The sequence below is a fragment of the Octopus sinensis genome, linkage group LG13, assembly GCF_006345805.1.
Source record: "Octopus sinensis linkage group LG13, ASM634580v1, whole genome shotgun sequence".
Taxonomy (NCBI): domain Eukaryota; kingdom Metazoa; phylum Mollusca; class Cephalopoda; order Octopoda; family Octopodidae; genus Octopus; species Octopus sinensis.
Genome location: NC_043009.1, coordinates 56,244,278 through 56,264,580, shown reverse-complemented (window position 1 = coordinate 56,264,580; position 20,303 = coordinate 56,244,278). Strand labels below are relative to the sequence as shown.

Genomic DNA, 20,303 nt, shown 5'->3' with positions numbered 1-20,303 from the left:
CATATTCTGAAATATATTAGCAGTAAACATAAACTGAAATGGTTCTAATCTAGAACTGAAACCATTTCATAATATCAACTTAATAAGAGTTCACCTCCAGTTGCCATATGGTAAGATAACATAGTGCAAAGGCGACTGACCACTGCATCTCTCTCTCTCTCTCTTTCACACACACACACACACACACAGAGGATATGAAATAATGCTAAATCCATTCTTTGGTCAAGTTATATAAACCAATTATTTTCTTTTGTGTATTTTTTATAATCATCAGAAGTAAGAGCAATATCCATCACTTTTATTAGGGCCTCCAAGGCTGATAGGAGAAAAGGAGGGAGTTATCTTCAGACCACAGACCTGGCTTGGCCCACATACTTGCAACAGAACAGACTCTACTGGTCTCAAGTCAAACTGGTCTTGGATCAAACCTACCAACCACTAACAGCAACAGTCCATCTCTGAAATTTTACCCAAAAAGTTTTGGTTGAATAAAGGCTATGATTAGAAAACATGTCGTGCAGTGGAATTGAAACCACACAGTTGTGAAACAAACTTCTTAATCATACAGCCATGTATGTATAAGAGAAGGAAATTATTTAGTTAAAATTGATGACATCGTTGAGTAATGCCAGTATAAAATGAATATTATACTGTGTTGGCAACAAGTGTAACAGGGTCTCACAGTTTGGCTACTGAAAATAATGGAAGAATTTGTTTGATGAAGGCACTGAGAATGAAAGATGGTTGCAATTTAGAACTACTGATTTGAGTGGTGTAATGTACATTGAAGCTTTACATTACATGTGTGGTAAAATGAATTCATGTATTTGTAGAATATCATGAAGAAGATTTTATTCTTTCATTGATTCCTGCAACAGACTTTTAATAGTGAACAAGTAATGGTTCTAGATTGACCAAATATAAATGAACATGAGTATGGTCATTAATTTCATGACAAAATGTTTTACTTTTAGATTTTAAATTTGGTCGTCGTCATCATCATCATGAGTTTGATTTTTTTAAAAAGGATTTTAGTTTTTTTTTTCATTCATTGATGGTCTTAAAAGAAAATATTACTGAACTCTACAGTGATTTAACAACTCAAAAATGTAGGTGTAAGCTGTTCTTGGACAAGATACACACCTCTGCTTATATCAGTTTAGTGAGAGGAAATCAAAGTATTATTCTGACTTTGTCAGAGTTTTGGTTTAAAAAAAAGGGAGCAACCGGCTAAAATATCTGCCAAAGAATTTGATGTAAATACCTTGATTAGCATGAAACCCAATTGCTACAGAACAACATATTTAATTTGGGCAATTTGAAGATGCTAAATTTTAATTTATATTTTATATGAAGTGTTGAAAAAATTTAGAATAGGTAAAAAGCCATCATTGGCAGAAAAACTAACCAAATTCCAACCTAAAAGTAAACTAAAAAAAGAAAAAACGTAGGTCCAAAAGTTTAAAAGTTAAAAAATTTAGTTGAATGATTGGAACTTCAAAAATAATATCTAGCTGGCTTTCCACAGTATATTTGCAATTGCTGATCACATCACATACAGATATAGACACATGTAAAAATATGATAGCAAACCCCAGTTTGTTCATAAGCCATTGCTAAAAGAAACAACCACAGATGCTTTCTGTACAAGTTCATCCTCATAATGTGTTGTAACATTTTATTAAAGAAACAATCCAAACAGATTTCAGAACATGGAATAAATTTCCAAGTAATCTTAACTAAGTTCTTCCTTGATATGTTAGCCAACCCTAAATACTATGACCCCCCCAACTCCAGATGAAATGAAATGATATAAGATTGGTGTGAACTACAGTTTTTTAAAAAGTAAAACAGAAGGATGATGAATGGAATTTAAAAATATAAACAATTATGGAATAATAATAAAAATATATTTAAAATAGTGTGAAAAGAAAGAGAATGTTTTTTTGTTTTTAATACATAAAAAAAAAGCTGGTTTTTCTATCAAGAATTTGATTTCTGTAGAAAAATGTATAGTTTATGCACTTCAGTATAGTTTATGTACAAAAGTAACTGCAGTGGAGCAATTAGTTTTTTTGATTACGTTGTTCAGTTTTCCTTGACCAAGCATCATTTCTGCTTGATTCTTAGATTTGATGTTGCATATCTGCTATCTCTGGAGATATTAAATAATCCTAGAATATATTTATTTATATTCCCAGAACATGCACACACACCTAAGAAAAAAAAAAACCAATCCAGAAACACCTTGTCAGGGATTTGCAGGAAACTGCATAGGAACAGCTTTAGTCTGTCATTAATTTCATTTAAAAGAAACAAATGAACTCTTTCATAAGGCTTTTTCTCCAACATCTTCCATCACAGCACTGTAGTCTGGAGGTGCCACATCATTATAAGGATATGGGGAACCAAAGGAATCCAAATTGTCACCTGTTAACAAATCGTCAGCTTTCTTACATGCGATGCTCTGAGGTAATAAATATTCATCGTTATTGATATTCGGAGATGTTCCAGGAGCATAGGCACTTGAATGACCACTGTCACTATCTTCCTGATGGTGTACTTGGGCTTTAGTGTGTTTAGAATTTGCATCCTGTGGCTGCAGACAAGAACCATTGGAAAGGAGCATAGCTTCCAGTTCATATTTTTCAGCTTCTTCATTAGCCCAACGTGGGTTCATGTATTCTTGCATAGCTGCTGCTTGGCTGGAGTGGCTTGACAGGGTGTCCGCATCGATATCAGGCACTTGAGGAGACATCTTTGTATACTCAAGTCCATCCATTTTCAGATAGCCATCTTGACAATTTTCTGTAGGTAAGTCCACATAGGTTTGGCTCAGATCTAAGTAGTACTATGAAAAAGAAAAAGCAAAATAAAAAAAAATGTATATATGTATAAATGAGTCACAGAAAAGAAAACAGAGAGCAATCATCATCAATATCTTAAATCTATATTTTGCTTTTGGTCCATAATTTGGTTGGTCATTTATGAGAGTTTTATTGTTTTTTTAGTGATAATTTTTATTGTAAATATCACTTTAGTTAGACCTGAGATGTCTATAATGATATCATGCAACGTTAAAAGATTGTATACATAAAATGAAGATATTTGGCTGTCTTGATTATTGAATAAACCACTACTATCATTGTTTTATTTAATGTTTGCTTATTTATATAAACAATGTGATAGAAATGATATACACTGATTTGAGATTAGATCTGTACCTGAAGTGTGGAAAGTGTAAAATGAGGTATGTGTACAGAAGGAAGGTAACTGTGCAGTCATCGTTCTAACTAATTACATACAATGTTATGGGTAAGAGAACCAAGCACAAAAATGGAATACCTATTTTAGAATTGGTATTTATCAGGCAAATATAGTAATTAAATAAATCAATTAAATAGTTTTTCTACTTCATAAGAAATGCAGTTGTAGCTTGGTTAGTATCACAAATAAGTATTACAGTAGCTAGAATATGACAAATTATAAGTGGTTGAAATGCAAACATACTTGCTTGACTCCAGCTTCTAGAAAACTGCCCATTGTATCTGCAAGTCGAGAAAATGTAGGTCTTTGTCCTGGTTCAACCTTCCAACAATCACACATAACTTTGTATCTGTAAATTAAAACAAGACAACCACCATCATCATCATCAATCTAATTCCAAGCTTTTGAACATTTTTTCAACCAATATATCCTTCTTTATTATTTCTTTATCCCTTCTCTCCCTTGGGTCAACCTTTGACATTGGATCTACTAACGGTTTTTTTAAAATACTTAATAGCGTTCTGTTTATCATTTATGCAGTCTTCAAAATTGTTATAATGTCTTGTTGTTGAGATAGGTTCTCTTTCTTTCCTGATGAGAAGATTACATTATTTTACACCATTTATTCCTTTGGAATAAAGCCAATGTTGTCTTCGAAACATATGTCAAAAGTAAAAGAATTTGAATAGCATCTGCATTCAACTCCATTTATTCATTTATTTATTTATATATATATATATATATATATATATATATATATATATATATATATATATATGTATAATCTGTTGCTATGAGTTCAACATGAAATATTTTGCTAGAAACACATTTATGGATTAAACATCTTGAGTCTCAGACTTCTTGCTATGAGGTTGTTATTCTAAATGGCTTGACAATATTCCTTTGAACCTGTCGCCTCCATGAATACTTGGTGTGTGTGTGTGTGTGTGTGTGTGTGTGTGTATATATCTTTTGGTCATTTGTTAAATGTATGCTTTTCCATGCTAGTATAGCTTGAATGGGAATAGTTTTGAGGAAAGATTTTATTTATGGATGCTTTCCAGTCACCAACTGTTGCCTGTTTTCTCAAGTAAAGGATTTTTTTTTTACTCTACAGGTCTTTGAAAGTAAAGAGCAACAGGTTGTAATGTAAATATCACTATTTCACTCAAATGATGACAAACAAAATATTAGCATTCTCACACAATCACAAACACACTCAACTGCCATACCATATTTAATCCGCCATTCATTGACATTTAATCTGACACTTTCATTTCAAGGATATAAAAAATATAACAAAAAAACATAAAAACAAACAAAACACTTCTTACATCTCATCAGTTGCATACTGAGGTTTATCCATTCTGTATCCAGATTTCAGTAAATCAATGAATTTCTCATTTATTTTGACGCTGGGGTATGGATTGCCACCTTTTGAAGGAAGACAAAGATTGCAAAGATCAATCAAACGTAAAGTAAAATTTTTTTTGGTATCAAAAGAATTATATGCAGTCTTACAAGCAGAATGCTATCCTCACTCGTGTTATTGGTATGAAAAAAAAAGCACTTAGTACAAGCTAAGAAGTAGTTGGCATTAGAAAGGGCATCCAGCTATAAAAACCATGCCAAAACCGAGACCGGAGTACAATCCAAGGATCCTATCAAACTGTCTAACTCATGCAAGCATGGAAATGTGAATGTCAAATGATGAGGACGACGATGATATGTATGGTGGCAAGTTAACAGAAGTGGTAGAGTGTTGGAAGAAATATTTTGCAGTATTTCAACTCTTTATGCTTAGAGTTCAAATCTTGATGAGGTCTACTTTACCTTTCAACCTTTCCAGGTTGATAAAATAAAGTACCAATCAAGTACTGGGGTTGATTAACAGTATCAACTAACCCTGTTCTCTCAAAATTGTTGGCCTTGTACCTCAAAAGCATAGGGAAAATGAATAAAAAAAATAATAATAAGGCGCAGGAGTGGCTATGTGGTAAGTAGCTTGCTTACCAACCACATGGTTCTGGGTTCAGACCCACTGCGTGGCACCTCGGGCAAGTGTCTTCTACTATAGCCTTGGGCCGACCAAAGCCTTGTGAGTGGATTTGGTAGACGGAAACTGAAAGGTTTGTTCCCCCAACATCGCTTGACAACTGATGCTGGTGTGTTTAGGTTGACATAACTTAGCAGTTAGGCAAAAGAGACTAATAGAATAAGTATTAGGCTTACAAAGAATAAGTCCTGGGGTTGATTTGCTTGACTAAAGGCAGTGCTCCAGCATGGCCACAGTCAAATGACTGAAACAAGTAAAGCAGTCATATTGGCAAAATAATTAGAATGTTGACAAAATGCTAGTGCAAGAAAGTTAGCTTCAGGTTGAAGTCCACACTGAAGTGCTGGCAACATGTGGATTTTGCTAAAAGCATACAAGAGCCAGAGGGCAATGTTAAACTGAGTGATGAATTAAGGCCTACCATCACCCAAAAACAAGAACCACTCCTTTTTTGGGTCTTGTTTAGACCTCATCAGCTTTATTGAAGTTGATTTATGAATCTAAAGAAGCTCAGATTGCATAAGCTACAGGAGTATTAAGGTATTGTTTTTTGTAGCACTCCTTCTCTGTTCAAAAGCTAAAATAATGAGTAAAGAGAGGAACTTACCAAGACAAAATAATTCCCAAATAAAAACTCCATAAGACCATCTGCAATAGAAAGACGCAAGAATTCATATAGAATTACTACAGTACTACAAATACAGATGAACATACATACACACACACACATACATACATACTGGTGCATCCAAATGTGTTTCTTTGAAGGCTTCAGTTATCATCCTAAGAAATCATGTTGATGATGAAGTGTAAATTGTGCTAAAACCACACGATACAACAGTCCCATTCACTGGTGCTGAAAAAAATTTCATCTGCCAATATAATCTGTGCCTTTTTAGCACTTAATGTCTATAGTCTATATAAGATGATTTCTTAGGATGATTGCTGCAGCTTAACTTGGATGTGCAAAACAATATTTGTTACTAAGGCTGCTTCCATTGCTGATATATATATATATATATATATGTGTGTGTGTGTGTGTGTGTGTGTTTGGCATTCACCATGATAGATCACTAGCCACTAAACGTTTTTTAATTTCTCTCCCTGTTTATTTCTGTGTTCCTTTCTGTCAAAGAGTATAGGCTCAAAATGTAAAAGACTTTCTCACTTCCCGAGCATTAAACTAATACATTTGTTTGTTGTTTACACACCCATCTTCATAAATTCTCACTATCATCATCATCATTTAACGTCCGCTTTCCATGCTAGCATGGGTTGGACGGTTCAACTGGGGTCTGGGAAGCCCGAAGGCTGCACCAGGCCAGTCAGATCTGGCAGTGTTTCTACGGCTGGATGCCCTTCCTAACGCCAACCACTCCGTGAGTGTAGTGGGTGCTTTTTATGCGCCACCGACACAGGATCCAGACGAGGCTGGCGAACAGCCATGCTCGGATGGTGCTTTTTACGTGCCACTGGCACGGAGGCCAGGCGAGTATATATATATATATATTTATATATATATATTAGTGAGAATTTACAAAAAACGAATATGGGTGTGTAAACAACAGACAGATGTATTAGTTTAACGCTCAGGAAGTGAGAAAGTCTTTTATGTTCGAGCCTACGCTCTTTCACAGAAATAAACAAGGAGAGAAAATAAAAAACGTTTAGTGGCTAGTGATCTATCATGGTGAATGACAAACACACACACATATATATGTATATATATATATATATATATATATATATATATATTATGTACATGTATGTTGTTTGTATTGGTGCATATAAAGCAAGTGTGTTAGAATAATAGAACAAACTCACACATCACTTTTCGTTGTGTAGATTCTGTGTGTCAGAGATTCAATGGCCATCCATTTGATGGGAACGGGTGTCTGCAACACAAGCACATCAATAATCAACAAACATTCTTATGAAAATCTGTTACATAAATTTTAAGTCTTTTGCTACCATATTTCTGTTATACAGTTTCTTTCAATTAATTTCAAAAATAACGAATATAGTAAAATAACTTCTTTATTATTAAACAAATGATTAGAACATAAATTTGCATGAAATTTTAACAAGAAGTTTTAATTTACATCACTTTAAAATAGAAAATCAATTGATAGGACTAGAAGTAACCCCAGGGTTACTCCTAGTAATTTATAACTACCATGTCAACACTGCCATTTAAGGTTGCTCAGTAACTACCATATGACACAACTGTCATATAAGGTCATTCTGTAACGTCCGTGTGGATACTACTACCATATAAGGTCATCAGTAACTACCATAAAACACTACTGCCATATAAGGTCATTCAGACACTATATGGCCATATAAAATCAGTAGCAGCTACCATGTGATAATAGCCATGTAAGAATATTCTGTAACTATTGTGTGACAATATGACCACATAAGGTCATTCTATAACTGCCATGTGACAATACTACTATATATGGTTATTCTGTAACTGCTGTGTGACACTATTACCATATAAGATTATTCGGTAATCACCATGTTACTATACTGCCATTTAAGACATTCTGTAACTCCCATATCTCATTATTTTCATATTCAATGACTGCCATGTGACACTACCTCCATATAAAGCTATTCTGTTACTACCATGTGACACTACTGCCATGTAAGGTCATCCTGTTACTAATATGGAACTATCTCAAATAAAATAACTGATGAGGCTTAGCAATATAAATGTAACTTACATCTCCTTTCTTGTGGTATTCAGCTGATTTGTAGCAGTTCTTGGCAAGGCCAAAATCACAGATCTTGACAACCTCATTGGCAGCCAACAGGATGTTACGAGCAGCTAGATCTCTGTGGATATACTTTTATCAGACATAACAGAAATTATTAATGTGAATATGAAAGAGAAAATAAAATGGCATAAAAGATGATGATCATGATGATGATAGTGATATGGAACTACTTATACACACACAAAAAAAAAAATGGAAAGATAAATCTATGAAAAAATAGCCTATGTAGTTCTCTTAAGTATTATTTAGAAAAAATCAAATATCCCAAAATGGGGTGGAAACATTCTAGGCTAGATTTAATGTCCACTTTTCCATACTTGCATGGTCAGATAGACTTCAAAGCAGATTTTCTATAGCTGGATGCCCCTCCTGTTGCCAACATTTACTCTGTTTTCAAGTAATATAATAATTTCTTCATAGCTGGTCATGTTTCAATGGAAGATTGGAAATGAAGGACACTGCTCATTATCACACAATGTCGACCCGGACACACACACCCATATGTATGCATGTGTGTGCATGCGTATATGTGTGTATATGTGTGCATGTGCATATGTGTGTGTCAAGGGAGAGCATGTGCCAATTGTATTGAAACCAGTGTCCAACTGGTACTTATTTTACCAATCCCAAATGGATGAAAGTCTTGTGAGTGGATTTAGTAGAGAGAAACTAAAACAGTCTGTCATGTGTGTGTGTGTGTGTGTGTGTGCACATGAGTTCATGTTTCTTGGCTTCCAGACTGTGTTGTTTGCTTGCAGTCCACTAAAAAAGCACATCCAGGCGTCACGTCATATGGTATGGTCTTTGTAAACAAAGGGCTCATTCACATGGTGTCAGCTATTTCCACTTCTCTGCATAAAGAATGCCCAGGCTGTTTGCTATCTGACAGACTTAGAGATCATTACCCCACCTAGATACAAATGGAATTTGGTGACATGAAAGAGCATTCAACTGTGGAAAACTCTGCAACAACATACTCTCGTCTGACCCATGCCAGTATGGAAAAATAGACGTTAAAACAATGATGATGATGAGAAGAAGGATGAACAGTGACTCACTTTTTTAGAAGCTAAATATTCCATCCCTCTTGCCACTTGGTAAGCATAGCAAATGATAGTTTTTGTAGTTAGAGGTCGATTCAGGTGTTCACTGTTATCTGAGTCTGCATGATTGATGTAGTGTGGCTTTGAGGCGTCATCCAACAGGAATTTTTTTTCGTCCATCATAATGTCCTCCATTGTATCCACAAAACTATCTTTGTGCCTCAAAAGGAAGTTGCGTAGGTTCCCAAAATGACAATATTCAACCATGACATAGAGTTCACCTGAAGTTGCAATGCAAAGAGAAAAATGGAAACAAAATTATTTGAAAGACAAAAAAATGAGAGAGAGAGGGGGTAGAAAAGGGAGAGAGGGAGACAGCTAGAAAGAGAGAGGAAGCAACAAGGAGGAAACAGAAGGAAAAGAAAATAGATTCAAAAGGAATAATGATGAGAAATATAATAATGAAAGTTGTAATACAGTAATAAGGTAAGAAAGAACAAAAGTGAGGAGAGAGAGAGAAAAGAGAAGAAGCAGTAAGGAGAAAAGGGGCAGAGATGGGAGTGAAAGCAGAAGGCATATAGTCAAAAGAAATGAGAGAATTAGAAATATAATGAGGGTAGGAAAGAATGAGAAGGGAGAAGGGAAATGTGGGAGATGGCAAAACAAAGGGAGTTGGGGAGAGATGAGAAGGGCTGGAAAGTGGGAAGGAGGAAGAGAGAGGTAGTAAGTGGAGAAACAGATACAGAAATATTCTGGTTAAAAGAAAGTTTGTAAGCCTAATAAGAAACCCCATTATTTCATCTTTAACTCATTGTGAATATTTTGGTAAAATTAGGACCAGAAACCAAACACTCACCATATCGGATGTTCTTAGTGACAGCGCCAAGTAAATTAACAATGTTTAAGTGAGGACCAAGATGAATAAGAATCTTTAATTCTGACAACAATGCTTCCATTTGTTCACGGTCTGTACAATCTGTAAAAGAGTAAAGTCAATCATCACCATAGGTTTAATGTCCACATTATCATGCTTGCATGAGTCAGATGAAATTTTACTGAGGTGCATTTTTTATGATCAAGTGGCCTTCTTGTTGTCAACCCTCACCTGTTTCCAGGCAAAATAATATTTCCTCATGGCCAGACGTTTCCACCAAAGAGTAAAACAAAGGACACTGCTTGCATGACAGTGACACTCATTTACAACTATCACATGAAGTCAAAGGAAGGAGACAATAACACACACACGCACACAGAGGCTTCGTTCAGTTTCCCTTACCAAATCCACTCATAACACTCTGGTCAACCTGGGGCTATAGTAGAAGGCACTGGAACTGAACATAAAACCATGTGGTTAGGAAGCAGACTTCTTACCACAAAGTAAAAGGCCTTGGAAGGAAGATCTCATTATCATTCCAGGAATATGAAACAGACAAATCCAGTTATGTGAAAAGAAAAATTTCTTTAAAATATTCCCTCCACACATAAACATATTTGTAAATTCTCTTACCTTTAACCATTTTGACAGCTACTGTTGTAACATCAATTCCATCTTCAATTCCTATTGCCTCTGCTTTGATAACCCTTCCAAATGCACCCTGACCAAGTATCATTCCTGAAATAAAGAAGCATTATCTTTAGTTCGACTTAAGAAGCTGGTTTAGACCTTATTGTCATAATCATTGCTTTCAATGTCTACTTTTACATGCTTGCATGGATCAGATGATGTTTTTGACATTGTGTGGGTATGCCTGGACAAGAGCAAATTCAAATATGAAATAGAAAGAGCACTAGTGTAATAGACATTACCAACCAAGCACTTTAAGAAAGTATTTTCAATGTTGCCAAGAGCAGCTTACCAGCAAATACATGGAGAATATACAATATGTGGCTAACAATATACATCATCATCATCGTTTAACATCCGCTTTCCATGCTAGCATGGGTTGGATGATTTGACTGAGGTCTGGCGAACCAGATGGCTGCACCAGACTCTAATCTGATCTGGCAGAGTTTCTACAGCTGGATGCCCTTCCTAATGCCAACCACTCCGAGAGTGTAGTATACATATAAGAAAAAGAGATATCACAAGAAAAACAATGGTTATGTTATGAACTTCATTAGGTTACAGCTGTTTCTGCTATGAGATGCAGTAGGTTCTTAGCTGAGTGCATGAATAACATCCTAAAGCTTCACTGGAACCTTGAATATGAAGTGCAGTTTATTTGGGAAAAAAGTATTACATTTGTGTAATATACAGGGAAGACATTACCAGTGAGAAAGTCATTGCTGGTGCACATAAAAAAGTGTATGTCCAAAAGACATGAGTGAGAGAGAGAGAGAAAGAGAGAGTGATTGAGAGAAATATGACAAAAATGTAATTCTTACCTAATCGAAGTCGTTCCTTCGGAAATTCCCACCGTGAATCATAAGGTAGGCATCCAGTTTGTTCTCCAATAGGAATATCTGGGTTGTAATCACCTTTAGGCACAACAAGCTGTTTCTCAAGATCGTCAAAGTCCTATAATAAAGGAAGTGAAGAACGTATAACTCATGGAGATCTTTGTCATAAAGAAAGAGTTTAGGATTTTTTATATCTTCCAATTTTATCTTTGTTGTTGCCATTGTAGTTTAATGCCAAAACAATTCTAAGTAGTCTTGTGATCAAAGACAATCCAGTGTTTGTCTCAGCCACTGAGACTATATTATTCAATGTGTCCCTTTCCTTTTCAAGATGGCAAGATATCTTGGTTGATGTCAAAAGGGAGATTTAAACCTTTTGATACCAACCTGCCTGAGACTACCCTAGATATATGATACAGATTTCCTGTTTTGAAAGGTTCTTAATTAAAATCTTCCATCAAAATTCCATGTTCTAACACCACTTTATAATGACAAAATTATTTTACTAAATATGTCATGTCATTATTTTCACAATTAATTGTAACAAAAATTTCCTCAGAAATTTGGTAATGAAAAGGTTAAAGGACAGAACCATATTCAGATTCTCATGGTTCATATATAACCTGTGTAGACGAGAATTAGTAGATGAAGTGTTGTGCTACTAGTTCAGGGCTCATATTTGCTGCAGACGTTCTATTACACTTGCAGGCATTACATTATATCATACATTCCTCAGATAATTTATCTGCTAAATGCTATGTTGCATGTAGTGTCAGTAGAGAAGGATAAACTTCTAACACTACATACTGACACTTCTTAAGATACTATATAGAGAGCTCTTAATTGTAGTCATTATACTGTAGCATTTCAGTACTCAGGAGACGGTAATACAATGACAGAGGTGATAAGTGAATAAACAGATTGAGTTTAACGGGAGAAACTGCTCTCACATGTTCACTGAATGGAATCTTAACAAAGTCAAGGTAGATTTAGTTTGCATTTTGTGCAGTAAAATGGTTAAAAAATTTTAGAAAAATCAAAATCAATGATATATGTGATATATGTGTGTATGTATATGTATATATGTGTATGTATGTATATGTATATATATAGTGCATGTGCGTGTGTCCTTATTGACAGTAACTTACATGTTTGATCTTGACCTTCTTGATGATGAAACAGATGACAGCTAAACTGATAATAAGAACAGCCAATGATACACAAACTATGACGATAACCTCTACTTTACTCAATCCAGCAGCACTATAATTTTCTGTAAAAATGAAGGGTTTTAAGATCAACAACAACAATAATAACATCTGGAAATATACTACTACTACTACTACTACTACAACCACTACCACTAGTAGTAGTAGTAGTAGTAAATGTTTTTAAGATCAGCTAGGGATGGGGATAGTTGACTAAAGTACTTATCTGGTACTACATTTTAACAATACTGGAGACATGAATGGCAGAAGTTGACCTTGATAAGGTTTTGAAATCAGAATGTAAAAGAGTTGAAGAAATATCACAAGACATTTTTTTTCTTTCAATGCTTTAGCTATTCTGCCTGCTCACTACCCCAAGAAGAATAGGCCCTAGTGCAGGAGTGGTCTTTTATTAACTGACCTTGAAAGGATGAAAAAGTTGACTTGGTAGGATATGAAACCAGAACAAAACAGCTGGAACAAATATCAAAAAGTGTTTTGTCTGATGCTCTAACAATTCTATCAATCCACCACCCACGAAGGGCTCAAGGCATTGGGAACAGTTAAGAAATACAAAACAGTGTCAGGAAGGGTGGGTTACAATGGGTGGTCCTCAATAAGGCCGGGAGGGTGGGGGAAACACCTAGGGTCATTTGAAGAAAACTCCACACCAAGTTGTAGGCCCTTTTGATATATCTGTTTCTTTATTGCCCACGAGGGGACAAACAAGGACAAACGGATAAAGTCGATTACATCGACCCCAGTGCGTAACTGGTACTTAATTTATCGACCTCGAAAGGATGAAAGGCAAAGTCGACCTCGGCGGAATTTGAACTCAGAACGCAACGACAGACGCAATACCGCTAAGCATTTTGCCTGGCGTGCTAACGTTTCTGCCAGCTCGCCGCCTTATTGATATATCATACACTTAGTTTCTTACATCCTGTTTATTGTTGCATAATCAGAGCAGGCCCATTTAGCAATGTTAGTTTTTCTCCATGCCACACATCTTTTGTAAAACACATTAAAAGGTAGCACTTCTTTCTTCATCTTCGTTCTCCTTTCTGAGTGGGATTGAAGAAGTTGACGGCTTGGTCAGAGAAGAAAATCTCTAGCCTTAACCCTTTAGTGTTTGGATTAATTTACCAAATTCAATGCTTATTATGTATTCACATTGTTTTGAATTAATCATGCATCGTCTCATAGTTTTGGGATTTCAAAAGTGTGGGTGTTTATTCTTAGAATTACAACACAGGGTAGGTGTGAGAAGCCAGATCTGGCCAGTTTGAACTTAAAACAGGTAGAATATATGGGCCAGATATGGCCGATTTAAATGCTAAAGGGTTAAACTTTCTGACCATACCTACCACACAAGTTCTCTTGCCATCACCACTAGGCAGAGAAAGACTAGCTGCTCATCTTTGCCAAAAGAGGGTAGCAGGTCAATCTTCAAAGCAAACTCAACTGAGAGCCATCTCTGCTCTACATGTGATAGTAGTTGTTGCCTACAATTTTTCAATGCATGGACTCTGAATGAATATGTGCATGGTGGTTTGGTTGTCTAGCATGCATCTCTGACAAGTTTGACTAGTGGTACTTCCATATTATAAAGCATGTCTCATATGATTAATGTTCCTCACTAGTATTCTAGACCAAGGACTTTTGGAACTTATCCATCATCCCCAACATGATAGTCTTTCAGAAGAGACTCAGTTTGTCTTTGTTGACAAGAATTGTTCCCAGACCATCTAAACATCAGTAGAATGTGTGGGTCAACTTTTCGTCAACCACATTGCCTCCAGCTGAGCTGACAAAGTGCAGTAAGCATCTAGTAACATTTAGATGTCAAACATGTAATCTCAGTCTGAATTTTATTTGCATCAGGCTTAGAAAGATGTGCCACATAAATGGCAATCACACTTGTTCACTATTGTTATAGTAGTCCAAGGATCTCTGTAGATTCATTTGCCTCAATGGGAGCTTGTGAATCATCAGTCTCAATATCCTGAAACCTTATTATGGAATATTTTTTGGCATCAAATGGATCTCCTAACCACAAGAAGTGAGAAAGCATGCATTCTCTCTGGTGAGGTATTTTCTGAGACAAGGAACTATGGTCAGGTAATAGTATGCCATCAAAGTGATGCATGTATGAGTCACTTCCACCTGACCTTAAAGAGACAGCTTCTCAGTTTATTTCGGAGCGAGGAATCAGTGACATCTGCCCTGAACCTTTAACTGACAAGAGGGATAACAAGAGTGCTCAAGTCAGAGCAGATGCTAATTAGTGACATCTGCCTTGACCCTTAAGTGAACACAGCTGTGAAACAATGGAACACATTTCAAAATAAAGCAATACATATTTACCTCCAACAAGTACAGTTGCATTTGCATACACAGAACCAGCACGATTTTTTATGTAGCAAGTATAAACTCCAGAATGGTCAATGGTTGTTCTTTGTATAACAAGTCTGGGCAGAAATAAAATATATATAATCAGTGTTTCCAGTATGGCCTTAACCATTATGGGTTAAATTAAATTAATAAATGAAAAAAATTACCCATAAAATCTTAAGAAAGTTTGAATACAATACAGGTTAAAAGAAGCTGATCAGGGATTTTCTAATCCATTGGTTTCAATGATTTGAAATTGGTGGTCATTGGTGGTCAAGTGCATCAACAACAAATGGAAATTATAGTTGTGATACCTGTGCCGGTGGCATGTAAAAAGCACAATCCGAACGTGGCCGATACCCACACCACCTTGACTGGCTTCTGTGCCAGTGGCACATAAAAAGCACCCACTACACTCACGGAGTGGTTGGCGTTAGGAAGGACATCCAGTTGTAGAAACACTGCCAGATCAGACTGGAGCCTGGTGCAGCCCCCTGGCTTCCCAGACCCCGGTCGAACCGTCCAACCTGTGCTAGCACGGAAAACGGACGTTGAACAATGATGATGATGAATGTAGAGATTGATGAAATGCTGCTAAGCATTTTGTCTGATTTTCTAATGATTCTGCCAGCTCACCACTTTGATAATGTGTTTAATATCAAAATAAGATGTAACAAAAGGATAAATACTTACATTGTGCCTCCATCTTCTGTATGTAATCCCAAAGTGTTGTTCTCAAAAATTTGGTCGTTGTTGAAATACCAATGCACTGTTGGAGTAGGTTTACCACCAATTACTTCACAAGAGAGTGGTAGGGACATGTTCAGGCTCGCATGAAGGGTTGATTCAATGGTACGACCAAGCATTGGAGGGATCATCTCTGAAACAAAATGAAAACTCTGGTACTATGGGAATATGGCTAGAATGTCTGAGGAAAGAATCACAATACAGAGTTTACAGGCAAGACCAATGGAGGGCAATTTAGAGGCAAACTATGAGCAAGATGGTCAAATAATTCTCATAGGTTTCCTTGACCTTGCTGGAGCATTTAGTAATGGTTGCTTCTGATAAGACCTTCTGGAGGACTTTGTCTCACAATCCTCACAGCTCACATGAGTAAATAGGTACAGGTATAGCTGTGTGGTAAGAAAATCGCTCCCCAACCCAGAATCACATGGTTCTGGGTTCAGTTCCACTGCATGGAACCTTGGGCAAATATCTTCTAATATAGCCTCGGGCTGACTAAAACCTTGTGAGTGGATTTACTAAATGAAAACTGAAAAGAAGCCTGTTGCATATATTTGAGTGAGAGAGAGAGAGAGAGAGAGAATGTGTTTGTGTGTGTGCGTTTGTTCCTCACCACTGCTTGACAACCAGTTTGGGGTGTTTGCATTCCTGTAACTTACCAGTTCAGTATGAAGTTTGTATCATAGAACAAAGGGTAGTCTCAGGCAGGTTGATATGAAAAGGGTTAAAAGAACAGAGGATTATGGAACAGAAAGGAAGGAGAAGATTGAGAAATGTAAGAAACAGAGTGGATGTAACAAAGTTGCCAAAAAAATTGGAAGAGAAGAGGGGAGAGAAAATTTACTTACTTTCAACATTGAGAGAAATAATTTTATCAAATTTCATAGAATTGTTCACTCTACATCGGTAGATTCCAGAATCAGTCAACTGAATTGAATTGAATTTTTTGGTAAGGATATTAGAGTAGTTTGTTCTGAAAAAAAAAACCCAATCAAACGTTCAAAGTTTAATATCATAAATGCTTTCATATATTTTGTTTTAAAACACTTATATCTAAGCCTTTTGATACCAATAGACTGGAGTTAGAAAACAAAACCTTTTATTTTAAATTGTTCCATATTTAAGCTAAAACCCTCCATCATAATCTTATATAAGAACCTATTATGTTCCAAACACTAGCTTAACAATCACTGTTTAGTAAATCCTTCCAAAATTTTGATAATTTACCATAAAAACCCATGTAATTTACACATTTTTTTTTCGCAAAAGTACAAATAAACTTTGGTGGGTGCATAAATTCTGAGTAGATTGTTTCCAGAATTTGTTTTGAAATTTTTTTGTTTGAAAAAGACGTACAAACGTAAACATTCATACTGGAAGTTGACTCATTTAATACCAGTTTTACAGAAAAAATAATGGCTTAAATACACATAATGAAATTGTCTTTTATTTATGCTGGATGGTATAATGTTTAGTTTTTCTGTATAAATTTACTAAAACCACAAAATGGGCCATATTTTACATTGCTTGGAGTTTCTACTCATCAAAATGGAGTATATATCTAATTTCTCCTTCGCAGTAAATGATTCATAAGTTCTGCCCATACTGACAATAACAGTAATAAAAAAATTTTGAAGTTTGCTTGACATTTTATAAGTGTGAAAGGGGTTAAAATTTTAATACTCTGTATCAAAGGTTCTGACAAGAATAGGCAGAAAAGAATTCTGTTTACATAATCAGCTTGATCGGTTACCTTCCTCTACCAGTTGAGTAAAGTGTCATCCAAGCTGATGTTTATTGGTAATTAAACTTAATTTGCAACACCTGTGTGTATTTATCAACACAGGTGATTTGAGAAGACATACAGCAGTATGCTAAAGATTGGACATACTCTCTTGTGGGCAAAAATGTAAAATAAAGTTTATTATAAACAACACAAACACTTTGTAATTTAATAGCCTTCAATGTGATATCTGTTAAACAAAAATTGTTTTTATTTAATGAAAATATAAAATAAAATCTAATCAGAAGTAAGTGAAATTATGCTAAATACTACAAAATTGAAAACTTTTTTCCCTTGGCTATATCGGTAATTCTCAAAACTTTTAAGTGCGAATTTTACATAAGTAGAAGCCATTTTTAACAAATTTTATACTGAAAATCACCTGCGTAAATTATATGGGTGTGCAAATTACATGGGTTGTTATGGTAAAACTAGTGTTTCCCACAACAGAGCAGGTTGTAACTATACTTTTGTTAGACACAATAACAATTATAAGTTTAGTGTCTGTCACGAGCTAGAAGACTCTGATAGCAGATTGAGTGGAGTTCAATATGTTCCAAGAATTCAAGCTAGGTCACTTTTTCAGGATAACCTCTTCCTACCAGTCATAAAGGCACTGAATACGGTCCAAGGGCACTGACTATGCTTCTCTGATTAATTTGTAGCTGGTCTTTGCCTAGATTAGAACCACTATGCTCAGATTCCCAGTTTACAATCACAACTTAATTATATTTCCATAAAAGGCATAAAGATATGACTGGCTCCACGAACTTAACTCATCATCATCATCATCATCATCGTTTAACGTCCGCTTTCCATGCTAGCATGGGTTGGACGGTTCAACTGGGGTCTGGCAAGCGCGAAGGCTGCACCAGGCCAGTCAGATCTGGCAGTGTTTCTACAGCTGGATGCCCTTCCTAACGCCAACCACTCCGAGAGTGTAGTGGGTGATTTTATGTGCCACCAACACAGGTGCCAGACGAGGCTGGCAGACGGCCACGCTCGGATGGTGTTTTTTATGTGCCACCGACACAGGTGCCAGACGAGGCTGGCAGACGGCCACGCTCGGATGGTGTTTTTTATGTGTCACCGACACAGGTGCCAGGCGAGGCTGGCGAACGGCCACGCTCGGATGGTGTTTGCTCGCTATAAACAGCACGAAGTCTGTTTACTATAAAATTTCACATGCAAACTGTCAGATAAATAATATAAAGTATTATAATAATAATTCAATGATAAAATTACTTACACTTTTAATTCTGCTGAGAGGTTTCCATTTCTGCAATAATAAGGATAAAAAAGATCAAAGTAGATTGAATTATGTGTATGGTACAAATACAAAGTGCAACATACAAATGCACTGTTAAAGGTTAAGAGAGAAACAGAAAGATGTTTATGAAATACATTGTGTGTGTGTATCTTTCAATAAATCTAATAACATAACTGGCTGTATATTTCCATTTCACTGCTCCGCCATCCCACCAAGGGAAATAACTCTGGTCCTATTGAATTTATCTGCATTGGTTACAATTTATAAACTGGAATTTCGTCAGTCATGACAGGTAATGCCGGGAACTTATTTTTCCCACTATTTGTAGCATCAACTGATTAAAATATTATTGCAATTGAAAGTATACGTTTATTGCAAATATACAAATGAGAAATTTATTTTATTTACTTTTATTCTACTCTTTTACTCTTTACTCTTTTACTTGTTTCAGTCATTTGACTGCGGCCATGCTGGAGCACCGCCTTTAATCGAGCAACTCGACCCCGGGACTTATTATTTTGTAAGCTCAGTACTTATTCTATCGGTCTCTTTTGCCGAACCGCTAAGTAACGGGGACATAAACACACCAGCATCGGTTGTCAAGCAATGCTAGGGGACAAACACAGACACACAGACATATATATATATATATACATATATACGACGGGCTTCTTTCAGTTTCTGTCTACCAAATCCACTCACAAGGCTTTGGTCGGCCCGAGGCTATAGTAGAAGACACTTGCCCAAGGTGCCACGCAGTGGGACTGAACCCGGAACCATGTGGTTGGTAGACAAGCTACTTACCACACAGCCACTCCTGCGCCTAGTTTAATATATTTTTAAAATTAGTGTTGATCTACTATGTAACTTGAAAACAGTAGACTTATAAGTGCAAAAGCACATGACTTAGTAGTTAGGATGTTTTATAAGTGGGGACAATTTATTTATTTAAAATTTCTTTAGGTAAAACTTTCTTTTCTATAAGCAACATTACAATAACTTACTGAGATATGTTATACCGCCCATATGATCTGTTGACTAATGGAAACTTAGAATAGACATCAGTATCCAATAATCTTTCAAAAATCAATGTGGGATCAGCATATTTCCACAAATTAGCACTGCATGTCAAGAAAATTTCATCGCCTTCCACTGGTGACTTTACACTTGAAGTAAACATAAAGCCATTTTCAATGTCTGAAACAGAAATACAGTATTAATACAAATCTGTCTCAACAATTATAACATTTAAAAAAAGGTTAACTTTTCTTGTCTGTTGTTTTATTTGACTGAACGGAAGCGCTTTTGCTGCTGCTGCTGCTGATGTAGCACCATCATCATCATCATCTTCT

The 20,303-nt window shown here is 35.9% G+C and overlaps 1 protein-coding gene across 6 annotated transcripts in view; it reads right to left on the bottom strand.

The window, feature by feature from the left end:
- Positions 1-270: 270 nt before the first annotated feature.
- The window catches only part of LOC115218235 (vascular endothelial growth factor receptor 1), a 101,067-nt gene continuing 81,034 nt past the window's right edge, over positions 271-20,303 (bottom strand). For all 6 annotated transcript variants that reach the window (XM_029787960.2, XM_029787961.2, XM_029787962.2 and 3 more), the window contains 16 exons: positions 19,956-20,148; positions 18,931-18,960; positions 16,747-16,871; positions 15,845-16,031; positions 15,125-15,228; positions 12,698-12,822; positions 11,535-11,667; positions 10,657-10,761; positions 10,006-10,125; positions 9,165-9,430; positions 8,053-8,175; positions 7,148-7,218; positions 5,931-5,971; positions 4,602-4,701; positions 3,511-3,616; positions 271-2,851 (listed from right to left, as the gene is read on the bottom strand). In XM_029787960.2, the coding sequence (XP_029643820.1) occupies positions 2,330-2,851; positions 3,511-3,616; positions 4,602-4,701; positions 5,931-5,971; positions 7,148-7,218; positions 8,053-8,175; positions 9,165-9,430; positions 10,006-10,125; positions 10,657-10,761; positions 11,535-11,667; positions 12,698-12,822; positions 15,125-15,228; positions 15,845-16,031; positions 16,747-16,871; positions 18,931-18,960; positions 19,956-20,148 (2,351 nt within the window). In that variant the 3' untranslated portion in view covers positions 271-2,329. The remainder of the gene's footprint in view (positions 2,852-3,510; positions 3,617-4,601; positions 4,702-5,930; positions 5,972-7,147; positions 7,219-8,052; positions 8,176-9,164; positions 9,431-10,005; positions 10,126-10,656; positions 10,762-11,534; positions 11,668-12,697; positions 12,823-15,124; positions 15,229-15,844; positions 16,032-16,746; positions 16,872-18,930; positions 18,961-19,955; positions 20,149-20,303) is intronic.